This window comes from Pogoniulus pusillus, chromosome 1 (genome assembly GCF_015220805.1).
Source record: "Pogoniulus pusillus isolate bPogPus1 chromosome 1, bPogPus1.pri, whole genome shotgun sequence".
Classification (NCBI taxonomy): domain Eukaryota; kingdom Metazoa; phylum Chordata; class Aves; order Piciformes; family Lybiidae; genus Pogoniulus; species Pogoniulus pusillus.
In genome coordinates, this window is record NC_087264.1 from 20202118 (window position 1) to 20220178 (window position 18061).

At 50.3% G+C, this 18061-nt stretch overlaps 1 protein-coding gene across 3 annotated transcripts in view; it reads right to left on the reverse strand.

Annotated features, from left to right (window-relative positions):
* MAP4K5 (mitogen-activated protein kinase kinase kinase kinase 5) overlaps nt 1-2883 on the reverse strand; it is a 116273-nt gene extending 113390 nt beyond the window's left edge. The window contains exons 1-2 of one of the 3 annotated variants that reach the window (XM_064142997.1): nt 2637-2883; nt 2087-2290 (exon numbers count right to left, since the gene is read on the reverse strand). In XM_064142997.1, the coding sequence (XP_063999067.1) occupies nt 2087-2194 (108 nt within the window). In that variant the 5' untranslated portion in view covers nt 2195-2290; nt 2637-2883. Of the gene's footprint in view, nt 1-2086; nt 2348-2636 lie in introns of all 3 variants that reach the window. The other 2 variants (XM_064143006.1, XM_064143014.1) reach the window with 2 other exon arrangements.
* Nucleotides 2884-18061: the final 15178 nt, after the last annotated feature.

Here is an 18061-nt window from a genome sequence, read left to right on the forward strand (position 1 = left end):
GTGAAACCGCTTGAGGAATTGGAGACACATTTTTCATAACTCAAAGAATGGAGGCGGGGAGAGGGGGTGGGGGGGAGGTGGAGAGTTGTGGGTTTGGGTGTTTTTTTTTCTTCTTAAGGAGATATGTTTACATGGCACAGAGCCTCCAGAGCCATGCATTCAAACCAGCTCCGGAACCGGAAGCTCGATGACATGTCAGCACAGCTCTCCGCTAATTACCAGCCTAATGAGAAACAGAGGATTCCTTTTTCTCCACACTGAGATGACACACACCAAAAAAACACCCCAACACCAAACACTTCTCTGCAACACCACTAGTTACTTCTTGTCGTGCTGCCCTGTACCATGTAGGCAAACCCAAACAAAGCTCAAGGCAGGCTGAGTTTGGGATTTATGGAAACTTGAAATGCTCTTTTAAGGGATTTACTGCTAAGATTCCCTAGCAAAGAAACTGACTAAGCTGTGCACAACACTCCAGGAGGGGAAAAAATAAGGAAGGTAAATATGCACCATGAAAAGTTAAAAATAACTCCCCGAGGCCATAAGCAACCATTTCAAAGGGGTGGTGGGAACAGGATCCATCTATAAAAGTTCAATTTGAACATTAGCAAAGAGCCCACCCCCAGCAGGAGCAATTACAGCTGCCTTTCATGTGGCAGAGTAACACACCTTTTCTTGTAGGGTTGGCTGTCTCAGGTCTATTTTAAACACTCAACAGCACTACAAAGTAAAACATCACTGCACCTATTCCCACACAGCTGAAAACACATATTGCTGAAAAGTTCAAGCAAGTTGGAAGAGACCTTTAAGATCATCCAGCCTAACCTAGCACCCAGCCCTGTCCAATCAATTAGACCATGGCACCAAGTGCCCCATCCAGTCCATTCTTGAACACCTCCAGGGATGGTTACTCCACCACCTCCCTGGGTAGCCCATTCCAATGCCAATCACTCTCTCTGCCAGGAACTTCCTCCTAACATCCAGCCTAGACCTCCCCTGGCACAACTTGAGACTGTGTCCCCTTCTTCTGTTGCTGGGTGCCTGGCAGAAGAGACCAACCCCACCTGGCTACAACCTCCTTTCAGGTAGCTGCAGACAGCAATGAGGTCTGCCCTGAGCCTCCTCTTCTGCAGGCTGCACACCCCCAGCTCCCTCAGCCTCTCCTCACAGGGCTGTGCTCCAGACCCCTCAACAGCTTTATCACCCTTCTCTGGACACCTTCCAGTATCTCAAGATCTCTCTGGAATCGAGGAGCCCAGAACTGGACACAATACTCAAGGTGTAGCCTGACCAGTGTTGAGTACAGGGTAAGAAGAACCTCCCTTGTCCCACTGGACACACTCTTCCTGAGCCAGGCCAGGATGCCATTGGCTCTCCTGCCCACCTGGGCACACTGCTGGCTCATATCCAGCCTACTATCTACCAGTACCCCCAGCTCCCTCTCTGCCTGGCTGCTCTCCAGCCACTCTGTCCCCAGCCTGCACCTGGAGAAGAACATGCCATGCCTATATTTGTTTCCCAGGGCTGTAGTTCTGGTGATGTGAGCACCAGTACACACCATTTCAAGAGCATCCACTGGATTTGCAGTGGTAACTCTACCATGGGCTGCAAACTCTGTTCCAGCTTCTGAAGAGCTTTAATCTGCTTCTGCCTTTTGCCTGCTATTATTAACCTCAGGGATAAACCTGCACCCTTTTAATCAGGTGCTTTAACTGATGCATTCTGGAAGCAGGTACAGCAAACATATATCCTCTACCTTCTTTAATAGCAACATAGTTAGTTACCATCTCCAACATTCACCAATTCAAAGCTAAGAACCACACAGAGCGGTAGGGGTTAGAAGGAGATCTGGAGATCACCAAGTCCAATCTCCTTGCTAAGGCAGGTTCACCTAGAGACGAAGTCACTAAAGGGACCAGTACACTGCAAGCAGAAGTCAACCCTTTGTGACAAAAATGTTAGACAGGGAGAGAAGCCTCAGGCTTCGGAAGGGACGTCCCAAGTCGCTGGGTTTTTCAGCAGTCACTCTGAGCCTCGATGCCTTGGCCGTGAGGAAAACCCCCCGAGCACAGCCCACGCCTCTCACCTTGTAGACATCGCCGTAGGTGCCGCTCCCCACCCGCTGGATCAGCTCGTAGTCCTGCTGCGGGTTCCGCCTCAGGATATCTCCGCTCGGCCGCGCCGCCGGCTCCATCTCCAGCCCTTCCCCAGGGGAAGGGGAGCAGCGGCCGCTTTCCTCCTCGCTCCTCCGGCCGGTAATGTTCCTAACGCGGCAGCCGGCCCATGGCTCCTGCGGCGGAAAGCGCTTGCTCAGGGGAGGGCTCCCAGCGCGGGCTGCGGGCCGCGGCTGCCGAGACAAAGGCAAAGCAGCCGCCGGTTGCCACGGTCTTTGGCGGCCCGGCGGCGGGTCAGCCCCTTCCGCAGCGACTTCTCAGGGCTCCCCTGGGCAACGGGGAAGGGCCGAACCCGGCGGGGAGCAGCCGTTCCTAGCTGCTGTGGGGAGGTGTGGAAGGAAGCAGGGAGGTCCCGTCCCGCCGGCGCGGAGGAGCAGCCGCGGCCCGCCCGCCTACCACCGGCCGGTGCAGCCGCCGGCCCGCCCGCCGCCAGGCCCACGGCAGGGCTGGGCCGGCTCCTACCTGCGCGCCCACAGCCCTTTGTCCTGCCGGGGAGGGAGCGCCGCCGCCGCCGCCTCCTCCTCTCGCCGCGGCCTCTCTACCAGCCGCAGTGGCGGACTCCAACGCACGCAGCGCCCGGCCGAGCCGGGATGGGTCGGGTCGGGTCGGGACGGGGCAGCAGCGGCCTTCGCGACGCCGCAGCGCCACGGCGCGGCCGGTGGCACCTCCACGGCTCTTCCTTCCCTGCCCTCGCCTCTGCTCTTCTTCCTAACTCCCCCTCCCCCGCCTCCTTCACTGCAGCCCGGGCCGCCCCTGGGCGTTAGTAAAGCCAGTGTCATAATGGCTGCCATCGGCTGTGCCGCCAGCAGCCCGGGCACCGGCCCGGCCCGGCCCTGGGGTGCTGCCCACGGGTGCGAAGGTGCGGAAAGGGCCATGGGGGTGCCGCCGGCGGAGCTGTAGGCCCCTCTGCCCCTCCTGGAGCTGCACACGAGGGGCTTCCGCTAAGGGGTGAGCCTGGGGCTGCCACGTCCTCAAGCTCACAGAACGATTCGGTTTGGAAGGGGCAAACGTTAAAGGTCCTCTCGTCCAACCCCGCTACGTCTGCCATTAGAGCAGGCTGCTCAGAGACGTGAACAAACTGACCTGGAATAGTTCCAGGGATGGGGCATCTGCCAGCTCTCTGACCAACCTGGGACAGTGTCTCACCACCCTCAGCATCAAACATTTCTTCCTTCTTTCTGTAGTCTGAATCTTCTTCTTTTAGTTTAAAGCCATCAGCCCTTGTCCTGTCACAACAGGCCCTGCTCAGAAGTCTGTCCCCAGCATTCTAATCAGCCCTTTTAAGCACTGAAGGGCCACAAGAAGATCTCCTTGGAACCTTTTCTTCCCTAGGCTGAATGAACTTAGCTCTCTCAGTCTGGCCTCAGCAGAGTGCTTCCAGCCCTCACATCATTGTTGTGGTCTCTTCTGGCCCCACTCCAACAGGTCCACATTTTGGTTGTGGAGAGACAAGAGAGGGGACAGATGTGGCTTTTGGCCTGTGTCCCCTCGTTGGATGCAGAAGGAAAGCTCCCAGCTTGCCCACACCACGTGTTTATATTCTGTAAGCCATATTCATTATTCTCCCAAACACTAGGCTGAACTTGCCATCTCTAACCCCAGTGCTATTCCCTCATGTACATCCTGGTTGGGGTTATCACAGCTGCCATGGCAAAACCTCCCTCAGAGCTGAGTGCCAAGGGATGACCTTCTACCTGAGAGGCTCTGAAGGAGAAGGAGGGTATACCAGAGCCTGACTTCCTGAAGTGTAAGAGGAGGAAGGGAATGGGGACACAGACTAGGTAGGACTCCCCATGACCGTGAATTTCATCCTTTGCAATCTGGATTGCAACCCTGCAGCTGCATCATGTAATCCTTTTCATGGGCTAATGAAGCACCGTGGCATTTAGCTTTGTGGGCAGCCAGTGCAATGATAGTCACATGAGAATTAACTTGGACTTGTCGGGACTTGTCTACTTGGGCTCCTAAAGTCAAAAAAGCTCCCGAGAAACTGCAAGACAAAAAGCACTCTCTACCTGCCTTTCCCTCTTTGGAGAACATTTTCAGCAAGGTGGCTGAAATTAAGGGCAAAAATCATTTCTGGTCTCTCAAACGAGCACTGAGCAATGTAAGAAGCCCAAAGATGGGGATTTGGAGAAGAGAAATGCTGGAATTTACAGCAGTGTCTGCTGCACATAAAATCAGCAGTGCCTAAAAGGAGGTGTGATTTTCTAGGTGCAAAAACTCTACATACTTGGTGCAGGAAATACTTTTGCAAAAGCTAGGTAGGAAAAAGAAATTAAATGGATGCCAGATGTACAAATTTCTTTGTTGTTCATCACTCTGCATTGCCTATTCCAGAAAGGATTTTGCCTCTTTGGCGGCCAGACAGCCCACACAGGTCCAATATATAGCCTGTTGGCAAAGTAGCTGGGTACTGGTTCTCAGTTTAAAATGGAGTCTGGGTTTTCAGCTTACTCCAGCACATGTAGAAATCCCACATGCAGGCACCTGAGCCAGCTGCTGCCGATTGCGTAAGCTGCCCAGCATAACTCTGGACGTGTTGCTTTAGGTTAAACTCAAAGGCAAAGCGTGCAGGCTCTTGGGAACTGCAGAGTGGAATTTGATTTCATTTATGGGCTCATTTGAAATGGAGTGTGGCAGAAGCAAGCTCCAAAATGTAAACTGTCCTGCTTCCAGAGAGTCAGGGGAGCAGGGGGCTGCTAACTCAAAGAGATCCTCATTTAATTTCTCCCTGTACTCTGAAAGCCTTCTACATCCTGTATGTTCTCTCCAACATAAATACATTCGTTTTCCTGAACACCCAGCAAACACAGAAGAAACTATTTACCCTTTGGGGAGCTGTATTTCCTCAAGTGATTTTGAACAAAACAATTACCTCTCCCCCCATAAATGAGCTTCCGTCACTGCTGATAGTGAGCTGTTTGTGTCCTTGTGCTCTCCCTTCCTCAGCTGAAGGTTTGAACACTGCTTCTTGCTCTACTGATTTCACAGAATCATAGAATCAACCAGGTTGGAAAAGACCTCCAAGATCATCCAGTCCAACCCAGCACCCAGTCCCATCCAGTCAGCTCGACCATGGCACCAACTGCCCCATCCAGGCCCCTTTCGAACACCTTCAGGGATGGCAACTCCACCACCAACCTGGGCAGCCCACTCCAATACCAATCACTCTCTCTGGGAAGAACCTCCTCCCAACATCCAGCCCACACCTCCCCCTGCACAACCCAAGGCTGTGTCCCCCTGTTCCACCGCTGGCCAACTGGCAGAGGAGACCAACCCCCACCTGGCTACAGCCTCCCCTCAGGCAGTTGTAGACAGCGATGAGGTCCACCCTGAGCCTCCTCTTCTCCAGGCTGCATACTCCCAGCTCCCTCAGCCTCCACCCACAGGTCTGTGTTCCAGGCCTTTCACCAGCTTTGTCACAGTGAGACCTGAGATGGTACCCTGAGCTTCATCATCACACTTAGGAGTTCTGACAAAGCAGCTGCTCTTGTGGTGTGGTCAGGAATTCTCTCTTTGGCTCTCCTCCCTGACAAATGTAAGGCTCCAAATAGCTGAGCAGGTGCTGCTCTTGACAAGCCATCAGGTGACAGCACAAGAAAGAGGCCATTTTGTTTTCCAGTAGCAGATCACCATCTGTTATTTCGCCTCCTAGAATGTCTTGCAGATCCAAGGGCTGCTCTACGGCCACAATTTAATGCAAAGGCTCCTGTATTCACCATGATTTTGTCCTTGCTGGGTTAGGTTCCACCTCCCACCAGGAGGTGTAGTTTCCTGACCCATATTCATAGATTCGTAGTATGGGGAAGGGATCTTTGAGATCATCTAGTTCCAACCCCGTGACATTGGCAGGGACATCTCCCCACTAGATCAGATTGCTTGAGGCCTCATCCAGCCTGGCCTTGAACACCTCCAGGGAGGGTGCATCCACAGCCTCCCTGGGCAACCTGTTCCAGTGTCTCACCATCCTCACTGTAAAAAACTTCTTCCAAATATCCAGGCTAAATCTCCCTTCTTCCAGCTTAGAATCATAGAATCATAGAATCAACCAGGTTGGAAGAGACCTGTAAGATCATCCAGTCCAACCTATCACCCAGACCCAGTCAACCAGACCATGGCACTAAGTGCCTTATGCAGTCTCTTCTTGAAGACCTCCAGGGACAGTGCCTCCACCACCTCCCTGGGCAGCCCATTCCAATGGCAAATCACTCTCTCTGTGAAGAACTTCCCCCTAACATCCAGCCTAGACCTACCCCGGCACAACTTGAGACTGTGTCCCCTTGTTCTATTGCTGGTTGCCTGGGAGAAGAGGCCACCCCCGACCTGGCTACAATGTCCCTTCAGGTAGTTGTAGACAGTAATAAGATCACCCCTGAGCCTCCTCTTCTCCAGGCTAAGCTTCAATCCATTCCCTCTCATTCTATCACTACAAGCCCACCCCAGCTTTCTTGTAGGCCCCCTTCACATACTGGAATCTTCATCCCCTTTATTATTTATTCCCAGTGATGAAGAGTGAGCGCTCAGAGCCCACCCTGTCATCCAAATGTAGTCCACTTTCACACCAGTTCTATTTGATATCTTTGTTGGTGGCATGGACAGTGGGATTAAGGCACTCTCAGCAAGTCAGCAGGTGCCACAAAGCTGTGTGGTGTGGTCAACCCAATGAAGGGAAGGGATGACATCCAGAGGGACCTGGACAGGCTTGAGAGGTGGACCTCTGGAAATCTCGTGAAGTTCAACAAGGCCAAATGCAAAGTCCCACACCTAGGTTGGGGCAATCTCAAGCACAAATACAGGCTGGGGTATGAGGAGATCCAGAGCAGCCCTGACGAGAAGGACTTGGGGCTGTTAGTGGGTGAAAAACTCTAAGAGGCAGCAGTATGCACTTTCAGTCCAGAAGGCAAACTGTAACCTTGACTGCATCCAAAGCAGAGTGGGCAGCAGGCTGAGAGAAGTGATTTTGCCTACCTGCTCTGCTCTGGTGAGACCTCAACTGGAGTACTGTATCTAGTTCTGGAGTCATCAGCATACAAAAGGCATGAACCTGTTGGAGCAGGGCCAGGGGAGGCCATAGCAATGATGTGAAGGCTGGAACTGGTCTGCTGGGAACACAGGCTGAGAGTTGGAGTTGTTTAGCCTGGAGAAGGCTCCACTAAGACCTTAAAGCATGCTTCCAGTATTTGAAGGGAGCTACAAGAGAGATGGAGATGGACTTTTAACAAAGGTGTGGAGTGACAGGATGAGGAGTAATGGCTTCAAACTGGAAGAGTGAAGACTTAGATTTAGATTGGATGTAAGGAAAAAATTCTTTACTATGAGGGTGGTGAGACACTGGAACAGGTTGCCCATAGAAGCTGCAGATGCCCAATCTCTGGCATTGTCTAAAGCCAGTCTAGTAGAAGGTGCCCCTACCCATGGCCAGTTGAACTAGATGATGCTTAAGGCCCCTTCCAATGCAAACCATTCCATGATTCTCAGCTGGGTCTTGCTCCTTGCTGGAAGCACTACTGCAAAGTGTACATAACTAACAGTAGCACCAGGACTGTGTTATTTCATTATTAGAAAAACGGAGATAAATGAGTTGTGCCAAGTGTAGGGCACAAGACAGACACTCTACACTGCCAGGCATGTCCTCCTGAACACCCATTGATTCCTACTGGGTATTTTCCACTCTAGACCACATTGCATTTCTGGTCAAGCGTGTTAAGGAATGTGCTTTTATGCAGCATCTTTCATCTGGATGGGTCCCAGCCTTAAAAAGAATGTTAAGTGGTTTTACATAAGGCATGAGGTAGGATCAGAGAATGTGATCTGTTTGCCTTGTAGTCTTAAGAGGGAGAACAGCCAAAGTTATTTTGATGAGACATGAAGATTTATCTGGTAATGGTAGAGGCAGAACTGTAGCAATTTCTTAACGAACAGTATCACAAAAGGGGTTGTGAAAGCAGTAGAATGTGCCCTATGTGGTCACTGCTAATTCCATAACTAAGCAGCATGAAGATCATAGAATCATAGACTGGTAAGGGGCTGGAAAGTACGCTTGAAGATCATTGAGCCCAACCCCTCTGCCAAAGCAGGGTCACTTAGAGCAGGTCACTCAAGAATGCATCTAGATGGGCCTTGAGAATCTCTAGAAACTCCAGAACCTCTCAGGGCAGCCAGTTCCTGTGCTCCAGCACCCTTACAGCAAAGAAGTTTTTCCTCATGTTGAGGTAGAACTTCCTGGGTTCTAGTCTGTGTCTACTGCCCCTTGACCTATAACAGGACACCACTGAAAAATTATTGGCCCCTTCTTCTTGACACACATCCTTCAGATACTTAGAATCAGCCAGGTTGGAAGAGACTTCCAAGACCATCCAGTCCAACCTAGCACCCAGCCCTAGCCAATCAACCAGATCATGGCACTAAGTGTCCCATCTAGTCCCTTCTTGAACACCTCCAGGGATGGAAACTCCACCACCTCCCTGGGCAGCCCATTCCAATGCCAATCACTTGCTCTGCCAACAACTTCCTCCTAACATCCAGCCTAGACTTCCCCTGGCACAACTTGAGACTGTGTCCCCTTCTTCTGTTGCTGGTTGTCTGGCAGAAGAGACCAACCCCACCTGGCTACAGCCTCCCTTCAGGGAGTTTTAGACAGCAATGAGCTCTGCCCTGAGCCTACTCCCCCAGCTGCCTCAGCTTCTCCTCACAGGGCTGTGTTCCAGGCCCCTCACCAGCTTCGTTGCCCTTCTCTGGACACCTTCCAGCATCTCAACATCTCTCTTGAATTATAAGCATTAATAAGATCTTGGTGCAGTCTTCTATTTTCCAGACTAAGCAGCCCCATGTCTCTCAGCCTTTGCTCATAAAAAAGATGTTCCAGTCCCTTCATCATCAGCATGAAGATAAAACAGGCTTCAAGTCCTAGATTTTATCAGGCTGTTGAAATGTCTTTAATTTCACACAGTCTAAAAAACTCACAGATAATCAGAAATGTTCTCTGGAGTTGCTTCATATCTGCAAGGTGTTTGAATAATAAAATGTATCAGCTGCATGGCAATGCCAAGGACTAAGACTCAGGAATCAACTCAAGAGCTTACAGCTATTCCTGCTCATTGATTTCTGCTGGCTTTTCTCCCTGATGAAAGAAGAGATGTTGCTACACCCTGTCTTCCCAAGGCCATGTGCAAGGGGCTTGCAGAGAACCTATTTCCAGGCTCTTTGTGGGCAGCTTCCCATCACTGAGTCCAATTGCTTCTTGGTATCACCTTGGCATCTCTCAGTGATATTAATGCCTGCCTCCTGAACTCTGCTAGTGGAACCAGCACAAGATAGACATAGACCTGTTGGGCTGGGACCAGGGGAGGCCACAACAATGACGTGAGGGCTGGAAGCCCTCTGCTGTGAGGCCAGGCTGAGAGAGTTGAGGCTGTTAAGCCTGGGAAAGAGGAAGCTATGGTGGCCTTTCTGTATTTAAAGAGGCTGACCAAAAAGCTTGGGACAGACTTCTGAGCAGGGCCTGTTGTGACAGGACGAGGTGTGAAGGTTTAAACTGAAAGAGAGAAATTCAGACTAGAGAGAAGGAATAGATTTGTGACAGTGAGGGTGGCAAGACCCTGTCCTAGGTTGCCCCAGTGATGGCATCGTTCCAGGTCAGGGCTCTGAGTAACCTGCTCTAGTTGTGGATGTCCCTGCTGATTGCAGGGGGATTGGGCTAGACAACCTCTAGAGATCCCTCTCAACCCCAAAGCATTCTATGATTTAATGATTCTGTGACACAGAATAAAAGGGATAGGGCAGGTTTTAAAGGAGACCTAACAGTCTCTCATTGTTGGAATGGCCCTTTGGGGCACCTATGGTGACAGTTGCTGTGGGCATATGATGGCAAGTACAAAAGATGCACCAAAAACTACAGAGCTTGGGTAAAGGGGCTGTAAAGGGACAGTGCTATTTCTGTCACAGTAGCAAGAATGTAGGAGAGGCCTTGCCAAGATGGATGCATGGAACACAGCTGAGGGAGCAGCTTTGAGCAAGAGGAGGAGGAGGAGATGGCATCCAAGCCTGTTAGATGTTTCTTATGTCTGGCATGGGAATTCGTTTGCTCAAGAAATCATCAATCTCTAGAGGTTGTTGCCGAGATGTTTTGAGGAAGGGGAAAGACACGAAGGGAAAGCAAAGCTTTTTCAGGCTGCCAGGAAACTTGCATCTCTTGCAGGAGCAGGAGAGCTAACTGGGACATAGCTCAGACCCACACGCCAGCTTTAGGTGAGGCCCTTGTGCAAGGATCTGTTTGTCACGGAAGGAACAGGAGGGCTGGCAGCTATACATTATTTTTGTGTCACCCTATTTACGTCGATGTGTCTCAGGAGACTTTGCAGCTGATTGTGCTGTTTGCATTCAAAGGAAGGAAACCAGCTGGGTGCCCTTCCCAACCACGTGCATGAGCTGGAGGGCAGAGGTGAAGCACTAACTGCTCTCAGCACAAGGATGCAGGAAAATGAGACCATTCCATTAAAAGCAGCATCAACAAGGAAGACTTCACAGCAGTGCCTGGAAACCTGGCTGCTTCTCCTGTTTTAGGTGCATGAAGCAGGCTGGAGCAGATTGTGAGTATCTTGCTGAATCAGGCAGGCAGGTGGATTCAGTTGTTTCTGCCAAGATGCAAGAGGAGCTGGAAGCTTTTCCCTGGACAGAGTGTATCTTCAAGGGGAAATCCTAGAAACAAACTTGGCATGCACTGATTTTGACTGGGACTTAGTAAAGCCATGTAGCAAATACAAAACAACAAAGACTGGCGAGGAAGGATGTTTTGATTAGAGCATCAATCTGCCTATCAGTGCAGGGGAAAGAACCCAAGAGCCTGGAAAAGAGTAGGCTGAGGGAAGACCTTTTAGCTCTCTACAACTACCTGAAAGGAGATTGCAGTGAGGTGGGGTTTGCTCACTTCTTCCTTGTATCTGGTGATAGAATACAAGGAAATGGCCTGAAATTGTCCCAGGGGAGGTTTAGATTGGATATTAGGGAAAAAATCTAAATACTAAAAGAGTAGTCAGGCATTGGAACAGGCTGCCCATGGAGGTAGTAGAGTCCCCATCCCTGGAGGTGTTCAAAAAACATGTAGACATGACACTTTGGGACATAGTTTAATGGCCATGGTGGTGTTTAGTCAATGGTTGGACTCTGATCTTAGAGGTTCTTTTCCAGCCAAAAGAATTTTGTGGTTCTATGAGAGCAAATTAAAACCAGTACTGGAAATAGATGGGAAATTTGGCTTCAAAAAGATTTTACTGGCCTCTAAAGGGAAATAAGAGGAAGGAATAGAAATCGCAGAAGGTTGTACTTAGTTCTGCAATGTTGGTGTGTCTCAGTGTCTGTGACAGAAAGGAATAACCTGGAGTTAAGTGAGTGTAAAAAAAAAACCACAATAAATTAGCTTTCTCCTCTGCTTCCAGTTTGTCTGCTTCAGGATTAATAGAACATCAGGGCAAAATACAGCCCAGGACAGATGCACTAACGCCTGCAGAAGGAGCCTGCATCTTGGGGAGAAAGCAAAGTATTTGCCTGCCCCAGAATATTCTTTGAATATAGAGGTATGCAAAAAAAGAAAAAGAAAAAAAAGCAAGCATATTGAGATAGTTTTGCACATGCACTCATTCAACAAATGCCTCCTGACACTGCGAGGAAATGAGGTTCCAGATATACCACCAAGGTACACACAGATGGCTCTGCAGTATTAATCTGAGCCTGCAGCTAAGTGTGGGACATTTTATTCCAGTCTGGTTGATATTTTCAGACTGATGGTTCTTTATCTACATGGGGTTTTATATTCTTAAGTAGATCTTTCAGTTTGCAAAGCATCTTCCAGAAGGAAGGACCTTCAGACAGATTGATTAAACAAGTCATTTAATTAACCACTGTAATTCTATCTCCTGTACAAGTGAAATATGATGGCTCTGTTACGGCTGTAGTGTGCAATCATGTTTACAGAAGCAGCAAAGATCATTCCATTGGCTTCAAACCCTGTGTAGATGTAGGCGGTCATAACACTATTTGGGGTGAGAAATAGGAAGAGCAGGAATAGAAGGATTTCCTAAGCAACAAAGATCTGCTTCACTTAAAAATATTCCAGGGAGAAAAAACCCAGAAAGCTGTTAGGAAGGCTTCATCTTTCAAGGCAAATGGGGGAAGAGCCAATTCCACTTTATCACTGTGGACTCGATGATCTTTAAGGTCTTTTCCAACCAAAACAATTCACAAAATCACAGAATACATCTGGTTGGAAAGGACCCTCAAAGATCATCTTGTCCAACCCCTCCTGTAGTGAGCAGGGACACCTTCAATTACATCAGGCTGCTCAGAGCCCCATCAAGTTTGACTATGAATGCCTCTGGGGAAGGGGGCTCAATCACATCAATGGGCAACCTCTTCCCATATTTCACCACTCTCATTGTAAAGAATTTCCTCTGTAAGTCTCTCCTAAACCCACCCTGGTTTTTGATATTTGCTAGGAATTGTGGCCTCTTAACCCAAGAATAAGGATTCAGAAATTAAAATGGCACTGACACATCATAGGGCAACTGTTTGAGAGAACACCTCTTGGAATGCTCTTTACACAGGGTTGAGATCTCTGTTCCTTTAACTTTCCCATGCAATTAAGCAGAAGCAGTGAAAGAGTGAAGACTAAGTCGGCAAAAGTGGTAATTGTAGAACCAGTTTTGGGATCTCCAGATTATAAGAGACAGAGAGAGTCCAACAGAGGCTACAAAGATACTGGAGGGACTGGAAAATCTCTGTGAGGGGAGAGGCTGAGAGACTTGGGGCTTCTGACTATGGAGAAGGTGGAAAGAGGATACAGTAAATGTTCACAGATACCTTAAGGTTGGGTGTCAAGAAGATAGGGCCAGCCTCTTTTCATTGGTGCCCAGTGACAGGACAAGGGGCAATGGATACAGGCTGGAACCCAAGAAGTTCCACTTCAACATGAGGAGTCATAGAATCATAGAATCAACCAGGTTGGACAAGACCTACAAGATCATCCAGCCCAACCTATCTCCCGGCCCTGTCCAGTCAACCAGACCATGGCACCAAGTGCCCCATCCAGACTTTGCTTGAATACCTTCAGGGACAGCGACTCCACCACCTCCCTGGGCAGCCCATTCCAGTGCCAATCACTCTCTCTGACAACAACTTCCTCCTAACATCCAGACTAGACCCCCCCTGGCACAACTTGAGACTGTGGCCCCTCATTCTGTTGCTGCTTGCCTGGCAGAAGAGACCAACCCCACCTGGCTACAGCCTTCCTTCAGGCAGCTGTAGACAGCAATGAGGTCACCTCTAAGCCTCCTCCAGGCTGCACACCCCCAGGTCCCTCAGCCTCTCCTCACAGGGCTGTGCTCCAGGCCCCTCTCCAGCCTTGCTGCCCTTCTGTGGACACCTTCCAGCACCTCAACATCTCTCTTGACTTGAGGAGCCCAGAACTGGACACAGCACTCAAGGTGTGGCCTGAGCAGTGCTGAGCACAGGGGCAGAAGATCCTCCCTTTTCCTGCTGCCCACACTGTTCCTGAGCCAGGCCAGGATGCCATTGGCTCTCCTGCCCACTTGGGCACACTGCTGCCTCATCTTCAGCTACTATCTACCAGCACCTCCAGGTCTCTCTCTGCCTGGCTGCTCTCAGCCACTCTGTCCCCAGCCTGTAGTGCTGCTTGGGGTTCCTGTGGCCAAAGTGTAGAACCCTGCACTTAGCCTTGTTAAATCTCATCCCATTGGCCTCTGCCCACCCGGATGGTCCCTCTGCAGGGCTCTCCTACCCTCCAAAAGATTGACACCTGCTCCTAGCTAGAAGAAACTTCTTTGCTTGTGAGGGTGCTGAAGCCCTAGAGTAGGTTGCCCAGAGAGGTTGGGTAGCCTTCTTCTCCAGAAAGATTCCAAACTCACCTGGACATGTTCCTGTGTGGCCTGTCATATATGATCTTGCTCTGGTGGAGGGGCTGCATTCGATGGTCTCCAGAGGTCCCTTCCACCTCCTACCATTCTGTGATTCTGTGAGGGAGAGGAGCACACATTCAAGAACCTAGTATAACCACCATTAAGTACAGATCTGTCACTCAGGGTCAAGACACTGCCTTGTCTTTGTCACAGAAAAGCAAACTCACGTGGATGGCCTGGTTTCCCTCAAGAGCAAATCTCATCACGTTCTTGGTGGCACCTGAGAAAGAGCAGGGGTTTTGCAGCATCCCTTTCCCATCTCTTACATAAGCATTGCACAATGTGGCTGGTTTCTGTTTGTGAATGGCTGAGGATATGAAAAGCAACTGTAAATGCTGCCTGGGTAAGTGGGCCAGTCGAATCAAGGTGAATTATGAAACAGCCCCTGCAAGCCATGCCTGTGATACATCCTGGCCTGGATCAGGAACAGTGTGGTCAGTAGCACAAGGGAAGTTATTCTGCCCCTGTGCTCAGCACTGAGCAGGCCACACCATGAGTGCTGTGTCCAGTTCTGGGCTCCTCAATTCAAGAGAGATGTTGAGGTGCTGGAATGTGTCCAGAGAAGGGCAATAAAGCTGTTGAGAGGCCTGGAGCACAGCTCTGTGAGGAGAGGCTTAGGGAGCTGGAGGTGTGCAGCCTGGAGAAGAGGAGGCTCAGGGCAGAGCTCATTGCTGTCTACAACTCCCTGAAAGGAGGCTGTAGCCAGGTCGGGTTGAGCTCTTCTGCCAAGCAATCAGCAACAGAATGAGGGGACACAGTTGTCCCAGGGGAGGTTGAGGATGGGTATTAGGAGGAATTTGTTGTCAGAGAGAGTGATTGGCATTGGAATGGGTTGCCCAGGGAGGTGGTGGAGTTGCCATCCCTGAAGGTGTTCAAGCAAAGTCTGGACGGGGCCCTTGGTGCCATGGTCCTGTTGATTAGATAGGGCTGGGTACTAGGTTGGGCTGGTCTCTTCCAACCTGGTTGATTCTATGATTCTGTGGTTCTAAAGCCAAGTTCTCTCTTCATTCTGGGCTCTTTTCACAGAAACACAGAATGCATTGGGTTGGAAGAGACCCTTGAAAAGACAACTTGTCCAACCCCTCTGCAGTGAGCGGGGACACCTCCAACGAGATTGGGTTGCTCAAGGCCCCATCAGGAGATTCAGACTGAATATTATTAAGAAGTTCTTCACAGTGAGAGTGGTGAGACACTGGGACAGGTTGCCCAAGGATGTTGTGGATGCTCCCTTCCTGGTGATGTTCAATGCCAGGCTGGATGAAGCCTTGAGCAACATGGTCTAATGGAAGGTGTCCTTGCCCATTTTGAGGGGATTGGAACTAGATGCTCTTGAAGGTCCCTTTGAACTCAAGCCACTATATGATTCTAATGGAAACAGAAAGTAAAAAAAAAAACATAGAATCATAGAATTGGTTTAGTTTGAAAATACCTCTAAGATGGAGTCCAACCATGCCAGTAAATGGGGCAGTACAAGCTTGATCTAAGCAGCAATTCTCAAAGGAAACAAGAAAATCAGGACCTAAGCCCATCTCGGCTTAATCAGACTACCAAATTAACAGATCTCCTTTTCCATCCTTTTCATTTTTCCATTTCCCAGCTGTTTTTTTCTTTTTTTTTTTTTTTCTTTTCAGTCTCCTCTTTCAACCTATCTGAACCCCTCTGACAGTTCTCCAGCACAAGAAATCCCCCCTCACAACAAAGAAGCAACAGGCACATACGATTTCAAGGACTATTTATAAAGACCATAACGGAGTTTCTGCTGAAGCCATGAGCTCCTCATCATCTTGGTGCCTGGCAGCCAGGGGCAGAAAGATTCAGCTGCCTGCCACGTGAGCCAGCACTTCAGTGAGCAGAAATTACATGTTATGCTCTGATGCTGTAAACACAGGGAGGGAGCCAATGGGAGGCAGTTGCTGAGTACCGGAGTAGGCACTTACAAATTAAGGATCAGCCTATCAATGAGAGTGCAACAACACAAGGCTTTGGCACGGGTGAGTTGCCTGAAATGGAAAACTGGTTCATTTTTGGATGTTTTTTCCCACTTTCAAAATTGAAGAGTGGAGTCTGTATATCCAACAAAGCTGGATGGCCATCAGCTTTCCCTGACCACTGCAGGCCACGGTACAGAAATGAGCTGCATTTCCAAGATCGGCTCTTGCAGCTACAGTCTGGGGCTCAGTTCCCTTCACATCCTTCCAGAGTTTAGCCTGCATGATCCTCTGATGACTGCCACGTTTCCAGTTTAGAGATCATGCCTCAAGTGCTGTGTGGCTCTTCTTCTAAAGAGCAGCACAAGGCTGTGGCTTCAGACTAGTTATCCCTGGAACAATTCCAGGTCAGGTTGGATGGGGCTCTGAGCAGATGTCCCTGCTGACTATATAGTGAGGATGGACTAGATGGCCTTTAAAGGTCCCTATCAACCCAAATCGTTCTGTGATTGTGTGATCCTCTGGTTTGACCAGCAGCTTGTTGGCATCAAAAGCATGGACAAGCATTAGCTTGGCATGCTGAAGAAGACTGTGCTCACCACCATGGCAGTCTGTGTTGTGTGAGTGGGAGAGTATGAGCTTTCAGGCCAGCACTGCGATAGGCTCCAAAGCTTTCCCTGGGTTTGCACAATTGACTCATAGAATTATTTTGGTTGGAAGAGATCCTTAAGATCATTAAGTCCAGCACTGCCAAATCCACCACTAAACCGTGTTCCTCAGCACCACATCTACACAACTTTTCAATCCCTCCAGGGATGGGGACTCCACTACTTTCTTGGGCAGCCTCTTCCAGGGCTTGACAACCCTTTCAGTGAAGAAATTGTTCCTGATTTGCCAACTGGAGCCTCCCAGGCCTGGATGAATGTGAGGGAAGGCACAGAAAAATATACTGGAGCATGCTCCTTGCATCCTATCAAGTGAGATGTTTTGGGTGAGGGCACAAGGGCCGCCTCGAGGCTGGCACCACTGCTCTCCTGCCAGTTTTGTGGCTAAGCATTCCCAGACAAAACCTCCTGGGTTCCAGTTTGTGCTCATTGAAAAGAGCTTGGCCCCACCCTCGACCCTCACTCTCCAGATACTGCTGAGCATTGAGAAGCTCTCCTGCCAGTTTGCTCTTCCCCAAGCTAAACAATCTCAGTCCCAGCTGCTCCTCACAAGAATTGTCCTCTAGACCCTTCACCAGCTTCACTGTCCTTCTCTGGACATGCTCCAGCACCTCAGTGTCCTTCTTGGAGTGAGGAGCCCAAAACTGAACCCAGTATTCAAGGTGTGGCCCCACCAGTGGCCAGTACAGGGGGACAATTGCTGGCCCTTGGCCCTGCTGGTCACATTATTGCTGATCCAGGCCAGGATGCTTTTGGCCATCTTGGGATACCTGCTCATGCACTGATTCGTCTTCAGCTGGCTGTCAACCAACACCCTCAGGTCCTTTGCCACCAGGCACTTTCCAGACACTCTGCTCCAAGCCTGGAGCGTTCACGGGGTTGTTGTGACACAAGCACAGCACCTGGCACTTGGCTTCGTTTTGTTGAACCTCATCCCTTTGGCCTCGGCCCATCAATCTACCCTGTCCCGGTCCCTCTGTCGAGCCTGCCGACCCTCGAGTGTGAATGCCCATCCTTGCGGTGCATCCCCCATGAGCCCAATACCCTGGGGGTGGTGGGGGTGACCTGTGCACGGACACACTCTGGCCTGTGCTGGGTGCCCCGGCCATGCCCCCTCTGCGGATGGGTGCCTGTGGGAGGGCCACATACCCGGGGGCCGGTTGCTCCTGAATCTAACCCGTGCCTGTCCCGTGAATATCCACACCTAATGCCCCACGCCTGGCTGCCCGCGGTTACACCGGCCCGTGTGTCGGTGGGTACCCCGTGGGCGGGTGCCCTGGGGGCCGCCGTGCCGTGCCACGCCGTAACGGCGGGCGGGGATG